Below are 24,197 nucleotides of genomic sequence, written 5' to 3'. Positions count from 1 at the left end.
GGATGTGGCCTTTGGGCCCAGCATTTGAGGTGCTGTCATGTGTGTATTTCACCATATTTGTAGGATACTCATGGGAAGATTGCAGGGTCGTATCTGTTTTGTGTGGTAGCATAAGAGCGTGGGCGTGTAAAATGGATTTTAGCATTTAAATATGTTGTGTGGCATAGATAATGGATGTTCTTTTCTTGATAGCTACATGACCGTTGTCAAGGCAGACAATATATGGCCCATGGACTCAATATTTGTCAAAAGCATCAAATTTTAGATAAAGAAATTAGGAAAGTTGTCTCTTTAGTAATGAGAGAAGATAATGGAGAACAGCGATGTGGGGTACAGTTGCCATTGCCAACACACCCAGAGCGTCTTAAGGTTTAAGAACTCTGGTTGGGTGTTTATGTGTTCATTTTATACAGCCTCATCAGCTAATAGAGAATTTATTCCTCCGGCAGGTATTTGCTGATAGACATGAATCTGATCTAATCAGTGGAGCACGTTCCTCACTGGGGTAGCTTAGCAGCGCCACCCAGCGTGGTAGCCCATGTGGTAGCTGAGCATGTGAAATGTGGCTGGTGTCACTGGGGAACTGAATGGATAATTTTATATCATTTTATTTAATTTAAATTTAAGAAACCACATGTGGCACATGGGTCCCATACTGGATGGCACGTGTTGGGATCAGACCAGAGTTCCCTGGCTTAGGTCACGAATGTGTGATTCTGGATTCCCTTTTCCGCAGATAATGTTGACTGTTGGACAGAACTGAGGATGGAGGGATCCCCAAACCCACCAGTTTTACCTGGTCATTTTTCATTCAGCTTTTTTTCCCTACCTGAGGCTGTTTCTCTCTAGTTATATATATCTAATATAGCAAGAATATTTAATTTTGTTAATAAGAAAAGGCCCTGAAATTTGAAATCATAGAAATTAATATAAAGAGTATTTTTTCAATTATTTTTAAAAATCTGTTTTAGCAAAATTCTTAATTACCGAGGCCTCCATGTTGACATATGTATGCATTTATTTATTATGAGGCATTTTAAGCCAGGAGTGAGGCTTTCTCTTGTTGCCCTAAGAGACTATGAGCCTTTTATTCTTTCTAAAAATATATATATATATTATCTCTGCCTTGATTTGGTCTAAGAAGTTGCCGGCACTTGAAGGGAAAGCTCTTTTCTAAATTAGGAGCTTGATGGAGAAGATTTCAAGACAGCAAAACTGAACTTGGTCTAATCTCTCATGATTGCTAGGAAATTACTGTCAGTAATTTAAATATTCCATTTTATGTTTTTTGAGTGTGCGTTTCTGAAAAAGAAATCCTTTGAACCCAGTAATGATGTGTGCTGAAGAACCTTTTTCCCCTTGCTGAAATCCTAGAGGCGCATTGGTGCGGGTGCCAGGAGATGTTGATGTTTGCAATGTCAAACTTTGCTTTTAAATTCTGAGGAATGGTTCTCCTAAGCCGTTCCTTATTTGCAGCTCTGCATCCCCTAACCCCAAGAAGCCTACTAGGAAGATGAGAGGGTCACGGTGACCCTACCTCTCCGGGGCTGGTGGAGGCACCATCCCTTCTGTGGACACACGCTGCGAAGTTACAAGTACTCGGCATCTCGGACCTGGTGCGTGCGGGTCCTCCTTGGCCCACCGCCCGATGTTGGGTCCCTGGATTAATTACGTGCCCTGCTGGGCCTCGTGGGCCATTGTGAGAGTCCACGTTGGAACTCTGCCAGGGAGACAAGCACAGGCGGCTACTTGCGGCAGAGAGGCGGACAGGGAGGCTTGTATGAAGCCGGGTGCATTCTGTGTGTAGTCACTACCTCAGGTGTCGACCACAGTGGCCAGAGGAGGCCAGTGTCAGCTCTGTCACTGCCCCCTAAACAGGAAAGAGTAAAGAGTGGTAATGAGAAGGACAAGAAACTCCTTTTCCCCTTTTAATCATGGATTCCTCAATGTTTTATATTTATCAAATAATTCCAGATGAAAGAAAATAATTTTAGAATCGTGATTCACTTTCATTTTTGGCCCTTGGACTCAATTCTCCCAGTTTTGTTTTGTTTTGTTTTGTTTTGTTTTGTTTTGTTTTGTTTTGTTTTGTTTTGTTTTGTTTTGTTTTGAAGAAATGAATAGGAAACAAAATCCAAGAAGTGTAGAATGTTAGGGGACTCTGCTTCCTTGGCTTCTATTCCATATTTGCCACTCAGTTTTAATATTTCTTTTCCATTTTATTTATTTTTGAGTGAGTGAAAGAGGAAGGAATGGGGAGAGTAGATATGGTTACTAGTCTGTTCCTTCATGCAGATTTAAGAATAAAACATACATTCATATACAGGGAAGTCTCCACAGCTTTAAAAGATCTCTCGGGAGTTGTTGACTCCAGTCTGGAAGATGGGCGAGGTGCCTTGCTGACCTTAATAAGTTAGTATTCCTTTCTAGGCCTCTGTTTTCTGACCTGTAAAGTGGGGGCATTTGCATAGATGATACCAGGTTTCCATCCAGCTCTGTGGAACAGCATCACAGCATTCAGTAAGCAGAGGCACCAACAGCCTTGATGACGTAGTTGTTACCTGGGAGACTCGGGCAGCATGACGCGCTGATGGCATGTGGCGGGGGGTGAAGAGGTGGGGGTGGGGGGGCGAGACTAATTTAGGAAGGAAGTTATCACCCAACCTGCCTGATATCTGCACTACAGCTCTATCTTTTTTTTCTTTTACAGTGGGGTACCAAGAGTAATCTTACCTATAAAATGTACAATTACTGCTGATTTAAAAAAAATGATTTACATTTGTTTGATTTTTACATTTGTTAAATTCAGTGTGTCGTCTAAAAGTTCATATACTATTGTATAACTTGTATTTACCAATTATTTAGAGACAAAAATAACTCCAAGACTTGTGTTAACAACAGCAGGATGACATTTCTGACAGGTGTTGGCTTATTGCGCCTCTGTGAAGTGCTTCTTGCCTCTTTGTCGGTTGTGGGTCCCCTGCCCTTGGAGCCCTGAGCACACCTGTCCCTACCTACCCACCTACCAAATGTCTGTATCCTCGGGAAATGCACCGGCATAGAGGGAGCTACTTTTAAAACATTACTTTCTTCTACTTTGGTCAAGTGCTACTCTAGGCAACCATGGGTGAGATTTGAATGTTAGTTTTCCTAGAGCAAGGCGTTTTCAGGGCAGTGGTATGGCTGGGTAACTTAGATGATGGACAGCTCTTTATATTCACAGCTGGTAGCAGGGTACAGTTCCCTCTCACATGCGTGGGATTCAGTGTCATAGAGCTTAGAGGGACTTGAGAGACCATTTATCCACGCCCTGTATTTTACAGGGGAGGACACCTGGTCCCAGAAAGGGAAACGACTTGCCCAGTGATCAGCGAGTTGGCACAGTGCTGGACCAGACCCTGTGTCTCCAGCATCAATGTGTGATGTAATCAAGAGCCAGGGGGGGTGGGGCTGCTTAGCCTAGGCGTGGGCGCTTTTGGCTGCTGCATCCAGGTGCTCAGTCTAGGGTCCTGATAAAGTTGTTCACTTCCATTTATTTACAAAGCTGTTTATCTCACGATATATCATAGTGAGTGGAGTTCTGCTGAAAGCAACACATCTTTTTAAGATGAAAGCGCTGCATAGCCAAAAGATTTTCTTTGAATACTCATGTTCTATGACCGGAGGCAGCAGCATCCATTTTGGCCAATAATACTATTAGCATCAGTCTGTCTGAGATGGCTTTCTACCAGGAGCATTCTGAGTTCCGTCCTGGGAGTCTCCACTGGGTTTTTCTCTAGGGCATATGATCACGTAGGAGCCCGGATAATGCCAAGAAGGATTGTATACTTACCCAAAAGATCACTGGAGAATTTCTGTGAAGGTGAATTTTCATTTTTTAATGACATGAAAGTGTAGAATTGGCTGCCGATGGTAACAGCCAGTGTTCGTTAAGTGTGCCAGGAACCTTGTGAGGATTTGGTGTCTACCAGCTCAGTTGATGGATTGAATCTTCACACCTACTGTGTGAGTAGGATCCTGTTACTGCCCCCGCCCCTTTATAGTGAGGACACTGAGGCACGGAGAGGTAAGGAACTTGGCCTTGCCCACATGGCTCCGTAAGTGACGAAGCCAGGACAGAGAGCTAGGAGATCTGCCTCTTGACCCATGTGGCGTTTGTCATTTAAACTTCACGGCGTAGTGCGTGGTGAGTTTCGTTCACCGGGTCCCTCTGAGCGCTGTGGTTTTTCTCTGCTCACCCTCGATTGTGCTCTCTGCGGCTCCTAGATGCCTCACACCTACTCACGATCCCGTAGCTTTGCACACACTGATCATTTTCTCAGCTCGAATGACCCTTCCTCCAAATTCTCCATCTGTCAACTTTCCCATTCATCTCACACTGAACCACACATCTGAAAAACCGTTTTGGTCCCCAAGTCAGAAACAGTCTCTTCCCTCCACCCCAAGTCTCACCCCAGGTCTCACAGAATGTGTGTGACCTGTACACATCAGTGAATTCGTTCTGCCGTAGAGTCAAGGTATTTGTTGATGCGATGGCCCCTCCCTAGTTGTACCCCAGGAGAAGTACAGGCACACCTTGGAGATACTGAGGGTTCAGTTCTAGGCCACTGTGATGAAGCAGGTATCACAGTGAAGTGAGCCGTAGTCTTTTTGCTGGTGAAGGGTCTTCCCTTCAATTTGTATTAAAAAAAAAAAAATCTATGAAGTGCGGTAAAGCAAAGTGTGATCACGTGAGGTCTGCCTATACCATGTTGTGCCCACATGTCGTTCACACGGGTATTTTCTAAAATTATTCATTGGTCGCATAAATGAAAAGAAGACGTACCAGCAATAGTATTCTTGAGTAATAAACTTTCCCTCATAAGTGATGAATATTTGGAAACATTTTTTAAAGGAAATATTTCCAAAATGTCTAACCTTTGGGAGGACAGCCTAGAGAAGAATGTAATTGACTTTCTTCAGTGATGGTGGATTGTCATGCCCTCAGCAGTTTACTGTAGATTAGATGGATCGATCAGCTCCTTATTCAAGTGCCTGCTTTGTACTGAGCAATGTTCTTAGCACCAAGGATACAACGGTGAGCAAATCCGAGTCTCCAATCTCATGAGCTTACATTCTAGAAGTGGTAGGTAATAGCCTAGTAAATAAATAAATAAACAGGATAATTTCAGAGAGCAGTGAAAGGGGGGAAGATAAATGAAGATGCCGTGATAGAGAGTGATAATGGGAGGCTGATGATGGCGATTTAGGATGCACTGTCTGAGCGGATGTGACCCTGGGTGGCAAAGTGGAGGGAGCCGTGGCCTCTGGAGCCAGAGCTGTCCAGCAGAGGGTCTTAGTAGGGCAGGATCGGTGTGATGCGTGCACCAGACAGGCGAGGCCAGCACAGCTGGAGGAAGGCGTGAACAGAGACTGGTTCACTTTGAGGCAATAGGCAATTCACAGCTAGATTCCGTTTGACCTTGTAGGCTATAAAAAAGAATTTTCAGTTTATTATAAGCAAAGTAGGAAGCCATCAGGAGTTTAAAGCAGGAAATGGTGTAAACAGACAACATTTCAAATATAAATGCATGTACACACACCCCTGATATAAAAAATTGGTCATACTATGGTTTATCTCTGTTGTTAAAAAGTAAATATTTCAAATTGTGTTTCATTAAAGAGTATATGTATTTGAGGTCTTACTATGTATTTATAGTATTTAAAAGTTAATGGAATTATAACATTTATTTTTCTAATTTCCTGCTTGCTTTGACCAACTCATTTTGCAATCTTTTGGTTTCTCTTAAAAATGGTTAAATGTCACCATCACATTCATTGCTTCTTGAAATAAGCACCAGCCAGAACGATCTCTATGGAGAAGATAATCTTTCAATTATCTTAGGCTGATGACATGATACTTTACTGTTAAAAATAAAGTAAAATTACCTTCTCAGATTAGATCTTACAGATTTTCCTGTTAACTCCATTTTTAGGTTTTCTGAATCACAGTGACAAGAAGGCACCAATGACCTTGGTTCTCTGACGTTAATGAGTGTGTGAGATTGAGGCCTCCACCCTGCAGTTAGAAATTACACTTGGCAACGATGGCTATAATTTTGTCATTTGTCTAAGGCTGGGCTTGGCTCCTAAAAACTGATGTCGATAGTGACATCTAGTGGATCTCGCATAGATAAGGTTCTGTGACCTATGTAATGTTTAATTAATTGTCAAGTACTGGTAGAGGAACCAGCTCCACCTGTAACATAACCACATTCTAAAATACGGAAAAGCACCCTCTGCCATCCAGTGTGGCGTATCTCCAAGTGCAAAGCATCAGGAATATTGAAACCTACTTTTTCTTCCTGTAGACAGAGGACCCGACCATGGAGCGACCCTACACGTTCAAGGATTTCCTCCTCAGACCGAGAAGGTGAGGCCTCAGGGGCAGGCACCTTTACGTTTGGTTGTTGGTTTTCTCTGAGGAAGAGTCGACTTCTTTTCCTGTTTCATCTTTTTCAAAAGTCATCGTAAATATGAAAGCTGTAACCACGTCATGTCCTTTATAACCATTTTTCTTCCATCACGCAGTCATAAATCTCGAGTTAAGGGATTTTTGCGATTGAAAATGGCCTATATGCCGAAAAACGGAGGCCAGGATGAAGAAAACAGTGAGCAGAGAGATGATATGGAGGTAAGCGGCAGAGCTTCGGGCCTTGGTCTCTCATCCCAGCCTAAGATCGTACTAATATTCTACCTTAAGACTTTATAATTTAAAGAAGTAAAAGTTTATGAAGCTTAAATATGAAAAAACTTAAAAGTACCCAGGAATCTGTCTTCGACAATTGACCGTCTTTGTTTTTTAATAAAAAAGATGGAACTTTTTGTTTTGTGCTAAAATGCTAATAACTGACGGGGTTTCTCTGGATCAAATGCCGAACCCATATTTTATTCCTAGCCCCAGCCCTATGTGAAATTCTCACATATTCTCATTGCTTTGGACTTTCAGCTCTGTAAATTCCTTCTAGCCCTTGGAATTGCTTCAAAGTAGATAGAATGATTAAGAAAATCTTTTCCAGGTTTCTTACACATTTGGTGCACAGGTGATACATGCACGAGGAGAGCTTTTCTCTAGAAATGCCATGTTGGAATTAGCTGTCCAGAGGAATTTTCTTTGTTTTCCTCCTGGCATAACTGCCTGTTGACTTTCTTGTCACATACCTCCCCCGTAGGTCCCATTGTCCCTTAGCACACCCTTCAGACAGTGCTGTTTTGTTAGATGGAGTCCAGGCTCATCTTGTTCTGAAAATGTTCATTAAACAAGGCTTCTCTATGGCTTATTTGCACATCTGTTTGCAGCTGCTGGATATATGTGATACGTGAATAATGTGTTATGGGCAAGTTAACCAAACCTCCCTCAGACCAAGAGGTCATGTTTCCAGGCAGTATTTCATTTGTGAGCTTTCATCCCTCGATGTGAAGAGTGAAGTGGGTGGTAGACAGTCATGAATGTTAAGATTTCATAAGCACATCAACAGATTTTTATCTCAAATCCCAGGAATTTTTTACACTCTTCTAGCCTTCCAACAGCAGTCACCAGTGAATTACTTAATTTTCCAGTGACTTTACTAGGGGATGTTAGGAAGGAATACTTAATGCCTAAAATATGTGTTGCAAAATGTAACTCTAACTCTGGTACCGTGAAGCCTGTTTATGTGGCGGTAGCCGGTAGGGAGTTTCTAAGGAGAAAGCTGCAGCTCCTCAACTTCTTCTGGCTCCCATGACTGTGCTAGACGCAGAGCAGGAGCTGTACCTCAAACCAGCCTCAGAGCCACCCTCCTGGTCACTCGTGCCGTGGACTCTGTTGGAACACCCATCCAGTTCAGCTTATCTTCCCAGCTCTCTTTTACCTTAGGGAGGTGTTAAAAAGACAACAGCTGTAACATGGCCCATGTCCTTGCCACGGCTTTGAACAGCCCTGGAGGCCCTCGGGTTAAAATAACAAACGTGAAATGTGGAAAGAGTATGCCGTGACTTAAGTAACCTAGCAGACCGTACATACCCATCCGCCTCTGTCGCTCCCTGTCACACAGCCGTCACAGAAGGCAGCACAGTCGATGGGCCACGGCTCCACATATTGTTAAGACTCTGCTAGGATTCATTTCTTTGCCCCTTTTTGGGGGACTTTCTTCACACGTGGCGCGTGAAGTTAGTGCAAGAGCGAGAATGCAACGGAGCGAGGAAGGCCGCGGACCGCACGGCATGTCCCCTCTCCCACCTGAGGGACCCGCCTCACGACCCGCCTTTTGATTTTATTCCCCAGCACGGGTGGGAAGTTGTTGACTCCAATGACCCGGCTTCTCAGCACCAGGAGGAGCTGCCTCCGCCTCCGCTGCCCCCAGGCTGGGAAGAAAAAGTGGACAACTTAGGTCGCACTTACTATGTCAACCACAACAACCGGACCACCCAGTGGCACCGACCGAGCTTAATGTGAGTACCGTACGGTGGCTGGGAGCACATCCTCACTCTGCGCAGCAAGGTCCGAGCCCGGCTGCCCTTGGGGACGGGGCTGGGAAACCAGGCCTCTGTCTGGTTTGTGAGCTTTCCTCGGGTCCTGTAGTGCCATGGGGCCCCCCGATTCGGGAAAGAAGAGTGTGGGGAGCCTGTCAGAATCGGCGTGTTGTAGAGCCTGTTCCCGTGTGTCAGGTTCTGCTATTTGAAATATGAAGTAATTTATTTCCTGTGTCTTCTTTATAGAGATTCATGAACGACAGGGCAGGGGTTATTGTGTTCCTAGATCTATCATGTGTGTGGTGATGATAGCACTTCCCTCTTCAGCTTTAACTATGAAGCTCGCACGATAACCCAAAAGAGGAAACAGCAAGCAAATCGGCTTTGCAGTTTTCTCATCCTTAAGGTTTTGGATATTTATTTCCTTTAATTGTTTGATTTGGCAACCCTCTCAAAAAACTTTTGTTTTTCCTTTTTTTTGGGAAATTTATATATCGCCCCCTTGATATAATTAGGAGCACATGGGAGGGTTGCAAACTCAGAATTAGTAATTGCTGTTTGTTCTAATCCCTCCCCAGCCTCAGGGACGCAGCAAACTGATTATTGTTTTGTTTACTTGGCAATTTTTGGTTTCACGATCACAAATAAACACTAGTTAAACCTCAGCTACTATTAAAAAAAAAAAAAGGATTTCAAGGAGCTTCTTTTTTAAGATCATAGTATATATAGGAAGACCTAAAACTATTAATAGGCAATACAAGGCAAAAACAAAGTATTAAAGGAAAAGGAAAAATTATCCTAGAAATCACGAGCTTCCTGGAAGCTAGGAGATGGAGGTCGTTGTCAATTAATGATATAATTTATAAAAAGCCAAGTATTAGGTGAGATCATTTTCTCTTTAATCCAGACTCTGAAGGAAATTTGCTAATGATGTTTTTGAAACACGTGGTATCAGCAGTGTCATGATGGCCGGTTGTGTTGATAACCCTTTTATCTTTAGAAATTGCAAAAAGATAATTCCGCTATGACTCTGTCATGATGGCCGGTTGTGTTGATAACCCTTTTATCTTTAGAAATTGTAAAAAGATATTCTGCGTATGACTCTGGGTGGGGAACGTGGCCAAGAAATTTGGACTGGGCTTTGTTTGATTTAGAGAGAAAGCTGGCAGAATCTGTAACGATAGCCAATCCTTCCTACGTCCCCAAGTGGGTTCTTGTGAATATCATTTGTCCTCGGTCAGCTTTGGACTGCCCAACGTAGATGTCAGCTTGTCAGCAGCGTAAATATCTGAACATGGGGATGATGCTGAACTCTTGTTGTAGTAATCTTTTTCCCATGGAAATGGTTTAGTTGGTTCTTTAAATTTTTATTTTATTTTATTTGTTGACTATTTCCCTTTCATGACCATAGCTATTAAAACTATTGTAAGCCATTTGACTACTACTCTAGCTATTTGTAGTTAAAAAAAAAAAAAAATTGAACTCATCTCGGACTTGGTTACAGGTAGTGATCAGAAGAATCTTGGTACCAATACCCTAAGCAAAGCACCATTATCTACCTTTGCCAAACATCATAAAAAAAAGGAATACCTGAAAACATAGCACTCTGTGGGGACCGGCGTGTCATCTGACTTCTGTAGAAAAGTGACCATTCGTGACTGACAAAGGAGGAAATACTAATGGCCAATACAAACATGGAAAGATGTTTGCCTTCATTAATGTTTATACAGACTGAAGTCTACATTTGGGGGAGAAATGGAGGCAATTGCTACTTTCTCTGCCTCACAGAATTATGAAACTAATGAGAGAATTCCTGAGAAAACACTTCATATGTTTTTCTAAACATACCGTCTTTGGTGGCAGTGTCCCAAGGAACTAAACCAAAACAAAAGATAGAACTTATGTGATGCTGGCTCATCGGTAGTCCAGAGGCCACACGGGGAAAATGCTGTTCTTCATCCAAGTTGGGGTTCACAGGCAGTTGAAGGAGAAGTCAGTGACTTGACTGTCCCCATCCGTGAGGCAGCTGTGCCGAGAGGAGGAGCTAAGCCAGGAAGGGCATCAGCAGAACTGGGTGGAATTCGAGGAGTGCCTCTTTTTCAACAATTGTGACTTCTAGAAAGCAAGAGAAAAGTTAGATAAGGAAAGCCGGTTTCCACGACGACCACCTCATCCCATCTGAACTATTGGAGCATTTGGGGATCTTTCCCCTTAACCTTACTTGGCTTGGCCAGAAGCCCTCAAGCCTTCCAGAATTAAAGAATTGTTTTAATTCAAAAATATTGGTTTTCATAATTTAGTTTTCACAGAATACTACTGTTCTCTTTGGAGGAAAACGATACTAAGTGTCTTTATTAAAAGGCTGTATCTGAGGAGATCAGACATGTGCTAAGCAAAGAATTAAGACTCTCCTGCTGACTCATTTCTTAACCAGTTTACTACAGACTTGTGTCCCAAACTTTAAGCCCCTGAAAATTTTTCACCCTGAAAAATCTCAGTGCCTCCAGGCCATTCTTACAAGGTCCTACTCCATCCTGTCTCTTCCAGACTCGCCACCCATCGTCATAAACAGGAGGGGCACGGAAGGGACCCGATCGTGCAAGCTGCTTTCCAATTTCCCTTCTTCCTTAGCCTCGTGGTTGTGCTACCTCCCCTTTTCCCCCGCAAAAAGCAAAACAAACCCAGAACACGCCTTTTCTCCTGGCTGCCTTCCAATGTCAGCCCTAATGTGCCTTCCTCTGCCCGGGTCTCTGAGCGCCTTCTGCTCCTTCCGTCATGGCACAGAGCACATAATATCCCAATTCCCTGTTTGAGCACGGACTGTTCTTTCTTATTCACAGATCTGCCCCTTGCACCTGGCACAACGTAGGAGCTCAACACATACCTTTTAACTGAATCAATGACTACAAATGAATCACTTCTGAAAGTGATTATAGGCACGTGGTTTAGTGGAATGTCTAGGGCGGGTTTAGGCCTGAATGTACTACTTAGTACTTTAGAGCAGAAGGCGACCATGGAAGATTCTCCAGCCCTCTCAAATCTGATGGTGACCTTTAAAACACCCTTAATTTTAGATTTGTCCTTATCCTATTTAAATATAAACTGTAAACTTTTTACTGTAAAAGCCACAAATTTTTTTAAATGGTGAGGAGTTATATTAAGACTGTAAATGAACATGAACTTGTTTAACTCAAACCCTTATGTTAACTCTTTTTATTAGCTCTCTTTCTAAAACATTTTATACTTATTCTCCCATCTTAGCAATAATTTAGTCATATCTAGGCAACTCAGACCGTAATTACAGTCACTAATGTATATGAATGTAAATGATATGACACACTGATCTTAATTGGCACTGAACTTGATAAGTTTGTGTTTTTTTCTCATCTCTATTCATTTGTTTAGTACCCATGAAAGTCAAATGAAGAATATATGCGTGAAATTAATGCCTGAACTAGCCACTTCTTAATTTTTTTCTTGCCCCCAATAAAATCATCATCCTGTTTTGTCAGAGTAGAAGTATTTTTACATGTTCATGTTCCCTTTAACGACCATTTATACTCACAGTCAGTTTCAACAGCTTCCATTCCAAAGGTTCTCATTTAGTTGCTTAATTAAATGCAAAAGGCCTCATGGTGTGAACATTTTCATTTTATCACTAAAGGCATCAAAGCCTGTGGTTGGAATTTCAAAAACGGAGGTATCTTGCTTCTTTATGCTATTTAGTTGTTTTTGGATCACACTGATTACTAATTAATGGAGCACGTTAGGTAAGGAAGATTGGCATAATTGATTGTAAATGCCCTTTAAAAAAAAAAAAATCGGTCCTTCCAAAATAATGGAATTCTGTATGCTCCTGAGAGATACAAAATGCAGACATGGCAATATGAAAACCATATTCTTTTCAACCTCATCCCCTCAGAAGTCCCTGTCACAGTGCAGGTATGCGTTAGGACCTGGTGCATAGTCTGTGCACAAACATTTGTCACCCAGTGTTGACTGAATAAATGATGACTGATATTTCAAGTGAAGATTTAAAATTTTGATGACAGTTACATAAAATGTTTTTAAGTAAGGCCAGTCATCATAGAGCGAGATGCTTTCATCCTCAATAAAAAATGAAAGAGGATAATGTAAAATTTCCTTTGCCTTCTTAGATATTACTGAAATATTTTATGTATTTCATAAAGGCAGTTTGATCTTCTAATTTTTTGTGTTCTATAATATCTTATAATTACTTTTTATAATCATTTTGGGCTTAAGATGGGCAAGTCATATAAAAATGACTGCAGCAACATAAAATCACAAATAACAATATTATATTTTCTGACATTTGGTTTTGGAGGTTTCAGAAATTTTATTAGCATACTTGTGTGTCCCTTGATTTTAATTATTTTTTATATGGCCATAATTATGTCAGTTTCTCTGACAGTATCTCTATTTAATGCACTGTTTTTGTCTAGATATATTTTAATATGACTGTAAAATATGAAGGATACATATTTCTGTTAGAGTTCAAAAGTTTGTCTTGGGTATGCAGACACAGTAAAACTTCAATAATTCAGATTTTCATAATAAAAAATTATCATTTTAATACAGATTAGATGGAAACTAACCTTCATACTACTCCTTTTACCAGTAAAGTTAATCATGTAAAGATGTTTGTTTGAAGTACTTAAACTATCTCAGAAACTGTCTTTAAAAAGTCACCTATTTATTTGCATACAAATGTTAATTGCAAATTTGTCACTATTCGGGGACCCAACAGACTCTTTATTGGGATGTAGTATTAGTCTGGAACTGTATTAAAATGTTTTAAAACCTATGTTTTAGGAAGACTCTATACCAAGGGCCCTTGATTAATACTATATTTTAATTAGTCTAAAATAATGTTTTCACATATTTTGAAATATTAATGTGTGACATCATTTTTGTTAAGTGACTATGGTGTCTTATCTAAAGAGTCAGAGCGTTTTCTCTGAAAAACATTTGGACATTTAAACTTCTAGTCTGAAAGCCTCCAAGTAGTGTTTCTGCAGAAGGATGATTGCCTGTAATTTACTACAAATTTTCAAGATAGAATCAATGCTTTCAGATCCCAAATTAAGAGAGTTATATGATGAAAAAAAAAATAGAGTACGAAGTTGCAGTGTTCTTCAAATCGCAGTTGATTTGGGAGGTTGTTGCCAGATGCTTGTGTGAATGTTTAAAAGTAGTTTAACAGGGGGACATGCAGCATGTCATGATTCTGAGCCTCTATCAAAATGAGATCCACAGCAGCCCCCAAAAAATTCATATTGGGGCAGGAGCACTTTTCTGCAGATCCCAGCCTTGAATTTGTACTGTGTACCTTTTTTGGTCTGTTGTTAGTGCCCAAAAGTTGCCTTCTTGTCATTGCTAGACTCCCAGAAGGGTCACTACTGAGTGGTCACGTGTGTGAGCTTCTTGTCACCTCTCTTTAGAAAGGCTTGACATCACTGGGGCAAATAGAGGACTTTGATTTCTTTTCAGTACCACAGTGCATTTTGAAGTATATGCCTGAAAGATGCCCAAAATATTGTAACTGATGATTTAAAAGCTGTATTTATTTGATCGAAACAAACCTAGAGCTATACTTTAGCCAAAATACAGCGGAAGAATTCTCGTATGTAAAGGCCCACTATAATTGTTCGTTTGTTTAACTTACGAGCACTGGCATTTTAGTAAGTGTAAAGCCCATGGTGAGCTTTGGCCTCTCGCTGAAGGGCCACCTATCGACACCAATTCTCCTGTCTCACATCCCCTCACCCCTCTCTCTCAGGGACGTGTCCTCCGAATCAGACAGCAACATCAGGCAGATCAACCAGGAGGCAGCACACAGGCGCTTCCGCTCACGCAGACACATCAGCGAGGACCTGGAGCCCGAACCCACCGAGGGCGGAGAGGGCCCCGAGGTACGCATCCCCACTGCCTCCAAACTCCGCAGCTCCTCCCACCTGTCCAACTCGATTCTGTGTCATCATTTCTTGGTAAAAGCTGTCTAAAAAATAAAGCTTGGATCCTCATAGCTAATTGACAGCCATGGGGAGATTAATTTAGCAAATGCTCATAAAAGCCCTGTTTGATGAATACGTGTATCTATATCATTACAAAAGGGAACAACATTATTTTTAGTATGGAAATCTTAAGCTCTTTCAGTCCGTAATTTTTCTCTGCCCAGAGTCTAACCACATCTTATTAGATGGCAACATGGTTATCATATTGGAGCAATGAACGAGCTCTGTGACTTGTCTGGGTACCAGATGCAAGCTCTTACTGAATACTTTTGATGTCGCAAAAGATATTTATTACCTAGAAAATGCAAATTTGGGTGAATCAAAATGTTTTATAGTTTCCTCCTATAATTTCGATAAATTACCAAGGAGAAAAGTTATGAAGAACAAGTTAGCAATTACCATAACTTCCATGCTGCCTCAACAACCGTTTACTTACTAGAACTCCATTAAGGACGTTGTGTTAGGAAGAATATCATTTACGTAATGTTCCAGCGATCAAAATCGGAAAGGCAAAATTAATGATTACATAATAAATTTACTAAAAGGTACTTTATACCAGTGTTTAATTAATGTTTATAGCATCCGGTCTTTTTTCATTGGGAAACTTCAGCAGTCAGAGTGAAAGAAAACCCGTGAAAATCATGAATGAGTTGCTGAGAATATTTTTTAGCCCATGCATATAGCAACAAGTGCTGAAAGTAAATCATAGTTCAGAGAAGTGGTACTATGAAGTGGGTTAAGAGCACAGCCCCCGGAAGCAGGCAGGTTCTGGCCCTGCCTCTTCCTAGCTCTGCTACCTTGGGCAGATCACCCTCTGGGCTTGTTTCCTCATCTGTTCATTAAGTAGTAGTCATATCTTCCTGGTGGTTCTTGAGAAGATTGTGTGCCTCCTTAGTTCTCAGTAAATATTAATTATAGTTATCATAATGGTCATTGCTGGGGAAGGGACGAGAGGATCCCTCGTTCCTAGCATTTACCCCAGCATCTCATTCCTTGGTAGCCTTGGGAGACCATTTCAGAAGAAGTGGCCGTCACTGGAGACTCCCTCAGTCTGGCGCTGCCCCCACCGCCATCCTCCCCAGTGTCTCGGACCAGCCCTCAGGAGCTGTCTGAGGAACTGAGCAGAAGGCTTCAGATCACTCCGGACTCCAATGGGGAGCAGTTCAGTTCTTTGATTGTAAGTAATAGTCTTGTTTGGAGGAGAAGCTGAGCAAATATTTTTATCATTTCTTGTAGCTTTAAGAGAATCTTGCATGCACAAAATGACCAAGGGTCTGCCAGCTCCCAGATAGCTCTGACATTTTTCCAAATTCCTTCTAACCTAGGAGAAGCAGGACTACACCAAAATTAGCCCAAGCAGGTGGGAATCTTTCTTGATTTATAAAGAACTCAGAAAGTAGGAGTCCATGACTTCTATAATTATCAGCTTTACATTTGTAGCATTTCTTTTCCCAGCCAGAGGCTCATAAAAAGTACTTTGTGAGAGGTGGTATTTTGCACTGGGATGTAGGAGATGCTGGGTCTCCTAATCGATCCTCTTGAGTCATACTCTGCGTGCGTTATCACCTCATTGCACAGATGAAGGCATGGTTTTTAAGTGACTGGTCCAGGACAGGGTTAGAATGGGAGAGAGAAGATGTCTGCTAAGTCCCAGAGGATGAATCTTTGAGAAAGGTTGTGGAATTGAGACACTGACATCATGGTAGCATCTGCACTTGAGTTCTCAACCATCAGGGACAGTCTTCCTGGAAGCTTCGCATGGGGCTAAGCCCCTAGGAGAAACAACAGAATCAGCCATAAAGACATCTATGTTTGACAATCCAAAACTGTGCAGAAAAGCCCATAGAAAAGGCCTGCTTGTGCATATAAAATCGAGAACAAACACAACGTCGGTGTTTCTTAAGAACTTGAACTTAAAGATGTCCTGTAGTAAATAAAGATGGTGGTGGTGACTCCACTGAAAATGTCATCCTAGAAAAATAGCCGTTATTACAACCACATCAAATGTAAACAAATGGGAGGACTGCATAAAATATAAGAGCAAGCAAATACAAAATCGTTACTCCTTCAGTTCTAATGTTTGTATTTAAAAAGACACCATTGGCCCATGTTGTATGAGTTGTAGTGACTATTTACTTAATGTGGTTTTATATTAAAATTCTGTGAATGTTTTTCAGAAAGAGAACTACCACGAGACGAAAATGTAGTGCCTAAAGGGGCAGGAAAAAAAAGAGTATGCATATATGTGGTATTTGAATTGGTCAAACCATTTCTGCAGAAACAACATAAGCAATGAAGCCATATGTTTAAAACCTATGAAGGGAAGGAAGTTTACTGCATGAGTTATAGCAATACTGATTGGATCTGTTAGACTTTTTTTAAAAACCATGTAGATCAGGAGTCCCCAACCCCTGGGCCGAGGACCAGTCCCAGTCCCTGGCCCGTTAGGAACCAGGCCGCGCATCAGGAGGCGAGTGGTGGTCGAGCGAGCAAAGCTTCATCTGTATTTGCAGCCGCTCCCCAGCGCTAGCATCACCACCTCAGCTCCGCCTCAGATCATCAGGCATTAGATTCTCATAGGAGCACCGGTCCCTGGTGCCACAAAGGTTGGGGACCGCTGAGAAGACAAGTGAGAGGAACATTATACATTACATATTAGGTTTATTAGGTTAAGCTCACTATGTTCCCTCATTCCTTATCCATACAACCTCAGCTCCATTGAGAAGCTAAAATTATAAATACCTGATCCTTTAGAAGTAGTAGCATTAATTATATTTGAGTTTCTCTAGCCAAAGAATCCAGCTGGTTCTTTGCCAATGACAATAATAATCATATGTGAGTATTTCTTCCTCTATTTGTCTCACATAAGAATTTACCTAGAGGTCACTTCCCAGACCAGAGTAGAAAAGACTTCCCAGCTTCTTATTTCCATTTTTAAAGCAACCCTACAGTGTTACGGTGGCCTGTCGAGTCCCCTTTCATTTTTTGACCCCGTTCTCTTATTTTTTGGTGTTCTTTCTAACTAGAGGCCAGTTAAAACCTCAGTCTATTTAAAACACTGAGAATGAAAGTGGACGATAACTTGACTCCTTAAAGGATTACGCTCGTTACTCTGAAAAGAGGATGCTGCGTTTAAGAGCGGTGAATAGGATTGGTATGTTTTTTAAACCAATGGAAGCTTTCTCTAAGCATACGTTTTCTTGACGCTTCATGTCCTTTCTTCCCCTTCAGCAGAGAGAGCCCTCCTCGAGGTTGAGGTCGTGCAGTGTCACCGACGCGGTCGCTGAGCAGGCCCATCTACCACCGGTAACCCACGCTCATTTCCCACCCTGTTACTTAAAACCATCGGCTACTGAAAATGCGGCTTTTACTTAAAATCATCGGGGCTACTGGGGAAGAGTTTTTCCTGTGCAAACCCACTTACCATATAAACAAGACATTCTAATTTCCTAGCAAATTGCCCCAGGAGAGTGAATTTGTGATACAAAGATTTGTCATTGCCACCAAAAGTCTCTGAAAGGGTAAAAATTTCATTAGTTTTTCACCCAAATTAATACCAGTTCTGATGTGCTCACTTGACTTTAAACTACTTAACTACTTAACTGTTTTAAACGACTTAAAAACATATATTAATAATTGCTCTTTTTAAAAAACTTTAGCTGTAATTCAGTGACCTGTGTTTTAAGAATGTACCGAATCCTTTTAAACAGGAAGAACTCTTCTGGGTTGTCTGCAATGTTCCTTTCTGTAACTAACGGCCCAAACTTTAAACTCCACACAGCCTCTGTACCTTCTCTCTGAAGGCAGCTCTGCTGACTAAAGAATTAGCTCTAATTTGTTTCTACTCTCCCCCAATTTTTGTAACTAGCAGCAAATATGGAAGTGTGAGGGGTGTTTAATAATATAGGGCATACATAAAAATGAATATTCAAATTGGACGGCAGACCAGAACTGCCTGGGGAGATGTTTGGTGTACACATTAAAAACAAGAAACGTTATGTAAATTCATTTCTTCTTCTGGAGGAGAAAATATGTGGTTTTAGCATTTTCAAGTTGATATTTGACCGTAACCAATTTTTTTATGACTATGAATCTTCAATCATTTATTATGTGTGAAAATGAAGGGGAAAAAAGTAAACTTACAGGTTTTGAAAGCACAGTGTCTTCCCTATTGTATACATTTTTGCACAACTCAAAAAGATATTTTTTGCCTGGGCGTTAGTCTTTTATGTTTACAATGCAAATTAATGAGTACACTAGTCAACTGAGAAATTAAAATAATAGATTCATTTGGGGGTTATGTCAAATGTGCTGGTTGAGAAGAAGCTTGACAAGCACGTCCTTTCTGGGATGGTTTCATTATGGGCCTCCCCCAAAACAGAACAATCAGCTGTGATGATGGACTAGTGGGTCCTCTTCAACCTCATGATTCTGTGATTTTCTTGATGAATTAATGGCACTTCTTCTCCTTTTCAAAATCAATGTCAATTTTATTTGCCAAAGAGCTCCTTTTCCTGGAAACTGATGATTCCTCCCTCTTTCCTGGTACTCTATAAAGCTGTAAACTCACTGATTACCAGTGGTCTCTTAACTTGAATTTTGAGTCTGGCAGATTTAAGAATCTGCTAATTATTTAACAGCAGGGGCAAAACCATAGCGGTTTTCAAAAATTTTTTTAATATGACATCTCATGCTATTATTATTGAGGTTGTCAATTCATTGTTCACCCAAATCAGACATCTCTGGGTGAGAGGGTGGTGGTGGTCCTATTTTTCTTCTGGTCATCAGTGCGTGCCCAGCTTTACCTGGACAGAGTGGAGCTCAAGGTTCTGATTTCATGTCACCTGCCTTACTGGCTGCAACAGCATTGATTCTTGATTCAGTAAACAATGGGTGGTCTCCCTAAGTGCATTTCACTGATGTAAATTATCATTCAACAGCCCAGTGCCCCAACTAGGAGAGCACGTTCATCAACTGTCTCGGGTGGTGAGGAGCCAACGGTAATGATACCCTTGATTAGACTTCAATGGCAAACCTTTGGGTTGGTTTTAATACCTTGCATAGTGGTGAATGTACTCTTCTTTTTTTGATGAAATCAGAAAGCATTTTTGTGCTAGAGATGCACATGGTTCTTATTTTAAACTTCTCACTTTCACATTGTTCAAAGGCACTGAGTAAAATAGACATTTTTAGTCTCATATAGTTTTGTTAGGAATACTGTCAAGCTTCAGTTAAGTGTGTTTCATTTGATCACTTAAAATATATTGCCATTCAGTGTTTATACTTCCGATGAGCTTTTACTGTTTATTAGAATGCTTGAGTAAATGAATTTGGTCGGAAGAGAATCGGGGAGGCCAGAGGAATTGAATGCGATCGTACGTGTGTGGGTTCTCAGTTGCGCACAGGGCTCTCTCTTGTGTGTTTTCTATACCACACTTTAAACGCTAGATTAGCTTTTCTGTATCACGACCATGAACCCGTGACCTTTCTCTGCTACTGGGGGCTTTACTCACAAGAACGAACAAGTCTTCATATACTTGCGGGGAGGGCAGGGAGGGAACATATTTAAGAAGTTTAAGAGGTCTAGAAAAAATGGGTGTTTCTCTAAGTTAAGTATCTGTTGTTCTTATTCATCATTTTAAATAACTTCTAGTATTCATGTTTGCGGGTTGCTCAGATTTCACTATGTATCTAAATTGCTTGTTTTCTACTTGATCCCTAAAGATAGGTTAGCTTAGAGTTTACGCTTTTTGAGCTGCTATAGCTATCTGAAGAATTTTTCTTATTGTTTCACCTTTATTACATTTGTTATAACTGCTTATTACTTGAGAATTTTTTTAAATACATACGCAATTGCTGACTTTCTGCAGGACGTTGATGACTCAAAGGACAGTTTAGTTATATTGTTAGAATTTAATGCTCAGCATCGTACATTGGAAAATCAAATTGACAATCAGCAAAAATCAGCCTAGTTCAAGGTATTGAGCTGCAGTGATTTATGTGAAAGTCATGTGTTGGGTGGACCAGGTTCAGCCACCAGTAGAATTCAAGAAATTCCAAATGAACCAGCATATTTCCTGCTGTGCACTAGAAATTTCTATGGGAGTAGGGCTACATGGTAGATGAGATCATTTCATGAAATAATTTTAATAGAATCAATGCTAATGAGCATCCTCTGTCATTCATTTTTTGCATTTTTTTGGCCTCGGAACCTGCTGTTGTTGGTATTGGAGTGTTGCGATTGCTGTGCTATCAAGTGACAGGATAGACTAAATCGTGAGAGCGCTGGGCTCCATGGGGAGAGCTACCTGGCAGGACAGAGCGACCGCGTGAATCAGGTCCTGGTGGCCGTCGCCACGGTTCTTGTCGTCTTGACTGTGCTCGCCCTTCCCCACCAAGGAATCAAAAAGATGAGCTCGATTTTGTTTTTTTGTTTTTAAGCACTGGGCAGTAGTAGTAGTTCTAAACTTTTTACCTACTCTCATGCTTTCTCTGTGCCCAGTGATCTTCCGGCTGCAGGCGGCCAACTTACTTTATGGCTACATTAGAAATTTAGGGAGGTTCGAAAGTATCACATCTGTTTTTCTCCCACACTCACCGTCCCTTGTCACCAATGCCCTTTACTTTCTCTTTTCCAGTTCCATCTCCTGCCACATTTTTTCCCTCCTTACTTCCTCTCCCGTCCCTCTCCATGTCAGCCCCACACTAAAGTGTACAGTCTCATGCTGGAGTTAGGCTCTGTGCTCCCCTGAATGTTACTTGCCAGCGCCACACACATACACCACCACCACACACACACACACACACACACACACACACACACACCAGAGGAAAGTGGGATCTCATGTACATATTACCTAGCAACTTGGTATTTTCCACCTGCAGTCATTCCTGTGGGACGTGTTAATAATTACATAATATTCCATGATGTGAATGTGACACGGTTTATATAATTTTCCCTCACTGGTGAACATTCAGCTCCCACCCCTATCCCTTTGGCCACTACATACCATGTCCTGGTACATCTATCTTTCCTTGGTAGGGCTTTTATTTCTATAGTATAATGAATAAGCCCTGAGTCTCACCTACTGATACAATCACGACCCTTTTGTTCACGACAAATAAGCGCACACTGGCATCACTTTCCAGCCAGCTAAGCGTGAGCCCTCTCTGTGCGATAATGAGAGGGACAGCATAGTCCTTCTGAGCTTTGCTGTACATAGCCTAAAATAAACCGAGGTAACAGGAATGGCAGGGATTGAGCGAATCTTGGAGAGTCTTGGGGTGATCGTGCCAAATGTTTATCATCGTAAAAGCATATTGAAATTTCTACAGTTTCAGCATAATTGAGTTCTTCATTTTAATGAAATAAATGGAGCCACTAGGAAGCCGTAACAAAGTGGCTATTTGGCATTGTGAAACACAGTGACATATTCAGATGAAAAGCCGTGAAATGTTAAGCTGACTAGCAATTTTGACCTTGACTCTTGGCTGATTGTTTCTTAAGGTAGAATGGAACGCGCATATGTGCTGACACACGTGCACACGCACACGCACGGCAGTAGAAGTCTGGTTTGGGCTCCAGGGCTAGGCCACTTCCATGATCTGTCCGTGGATGCTGAGTCCCACCTGCGCCCTGGCTGGGTGTGATAGGAGGCAGTGTTTTGAGTCAAAAGTGGCAATCAGCACAAGTTGTTCTCCATGGTCCTTTGGAAAGAAATCTATAAAGAAACATGTTAATAACACCATCTCGCATAAATGGGACTAGATTATAGGTTGCCGATTCAGTTCTCAGTGCGAGGTAGAATGAACATTTTAATCACATTCAGTGCTCTCTGCTGCACTTCCAAATTTCCGTGAGCTGATTAGTCCCATGCACTGTGATTAGTTCCAGGAACAAGTAACTGATGGAAAGTCGTACAACTTACAGGACTCAATCCTGAGACTGTCCACAACACAGCCAAGTTATTTTAGTTTATCAGTGTCCTCATAAATACCCTTTCCAGGGATGCTATAATTGTAAAACTGTCCCAAAGGTTTTCAGAATGGAGTTTTCTGAGGGCATATCTCCTTGCCTCTCCCCAAAAATAACTCACCGGGGAAGAGGAGCACAACAGATTCCACTCAGTGCTCCATGTAGCCAAAGCATTTTTGGTCATCATGTAAGCAATAGTAGGTCAAAGCTTACAACTTGGGTTCCGACTTGCTTCGGCAGAGACGATTTTTGCAACACCTAGGTAAAAAGTAGCCTGGCAGTAGCTCTTTTGTATTAGTGCCATAGCTAGAGAAGTGGGGAAGAAAGAGCTTCAAAATACTCATGGGAGGATGAAGCCTGCATGTTGGTGTTTCTTCTGTTCTGGCTGAATCCCACACCTAGATCCAGGAAGCTCTGTGATCCGAGTGTTGGAATGGCCGTAATGGGGCCTTCGGGAGTTTATCTGGAAATCTGTCAATGGAATAGTTACTGCAGTTTTGCAGAAAGTTTTCTTACAAATTATCTTGCCTGGACAACATGTTTTAGAAATAACCATCGAGGCCACTGCTTCATGGCCTCAGTTTTTTTTGCTGGAATGTGCTGTCGAGCTCATGAAGTAGATTATTTAGCCTTGTTAACTGAAGTCCCCAAATTCCATGGCAGCATCCTTGATCATGCTTTCTAATTCAGGGTCCTGCAGCAGACTAGGGACTCTCTGATGTGACTCTCTCTGTCAAGGCACATTGTTGGTAGTGAGCACGAAAGATGGTACACACACAGGGAGAAGCTGGGCCAAGAGATTTCTATCCTCAGCCTACTAAGAAAACTACACCTGGTAAAACATCTGGAGAGTCAGAAGATCCTAATCAGGGAAGATGTAGCCAGAACGAAGCAGTTTCCTTTTGTAACCTCACGTAGTAGATTATTCCTGACGTTTGGCCTCTTGCTTCTTTTCCTTTCTCCTGGGAACATTGGTAGCCGTGGTTGGCATCTTGTTTCTGAGCCCACCTCCCTTAGAGTAGCACCCCTCTCCCAGTTAGAGATCTTGTACGCAGCTTCCCAACACCCAGTACTTCCTCCTGGCACAGCACTGACCTCAAATGTCCATCTCATTGCCTCCATGACTCACTGAAACAGCCTCGCTATTCCAATATTTCTCCACCCCGACTGCATATCTCACACTGCTTCTCATAAGCAGAAGTGTCTCAGGAATCCTTTTTCGATCTAATTTGGACTATCTAAATATAGTCACTTTATCCTAGATGTGTCTCCAAACCCGGAAACTGCCTTTGCTTCCTTCACCCTTCACAGAGACAGACTCTGCACGGGCAGACAGGGTAAATACAGCCTCAGTTATCAGGCTGCTTTGGAATTCTCACCTCAGATTGCCAGGTGGCTTCTTGAGCTGGGGCAGTTGAGGCGTCCTGATCAGTCCTCTCGATTATATGCCACTCATGTGAACACAGACCTCCCCTGAAAGATAGAAGTGTCCTAAGCTGATGACGAATTTAAGAATAAGGATAAGAAGGAGCACGTCCCCGTAGCAGCTATATTGAGGAAAGAATATTCAGAGCATTCTTATTACAGACAATAACATTTGACAATCCCTTTATGCTCTACATGGTTTGACAGTAAAATTTAGTAACTAAAACCTATTATTGTGTTTTTCTCTTTCCTGATAATCACACTAGCAATGA

The 24,197-nt window shown here is 41.6% G+C and overlaps 1 protein-coding gene across 9 annotated transcripts in view; it reads left to right on the top strand.

Annotated features, from left to right (window-relative positions):
- Positions 1 to 24,197, top strand: part of NEDD4L (NEDD4 like E3 ubiquitin protein ligase) — a 301,007-nt gene that overhangs the window by 225,438 nt on the left and 51,372 nt on the right. For 3 of the 9 annotated variants that reach the window (XM_039840635.1, XM_039840690.1, XM_039840708.1), the window contains 7 exons: positions 6,351 to 6,412; positions 6,571 to 6,673; positions 8,303 to 8,469; positions 14,291 to 14,423; positions 15,526 to 15,702; positions 17,757 to 17,831; positions 19,466 to 19,525. In XM_039840635.1, coding sequence (XP_039696569.1) covers positions 6,351 to 6,412; positions 6,571 to 6,673; positions 8,303 to 8,469; positions 14,291 to 14,423; positions 15,526 to 15,702; positions 17,757 to 17,831; positions 19,466 to 19,525 — 777 coding nt within the window. The remainder of the gene's footprint in view (positions 1 to 6,350; positions 6,413 to 6,570; positions 6,674 to 8,302; positions 8,470 to 14,290; positions 14,424 to 15,525; positions 15,703 to 17,756; positions 17,832 to 19,465; positions 19,526 to 24,197) is intronic. The other 6 variants (XM_039840700.1, XM_039840671.1, XM_039840652.1 and 3 more) reach the window with 3 other exon arrangements.

Source organism: Pteropus medius, unplaced genomic scaffold (genome assembly GCF_902729225.1).
Source record: "Pteropus medius unplaced genomic scaffold, Ma_sr-lr_union100, whole genome shotgun sequence".
Lineage (NCBI taxonomy): Eukaryota > Metazoa > Chordata > Mammalia > Chiroptera > Pteropodidae > Pteropus > Pteropus medius.
The sequence above is the reverse complement of the archived record's forward strand: the minus strand, read 5'-3'. Positions and strand labels throughout refer to the sequence as shown.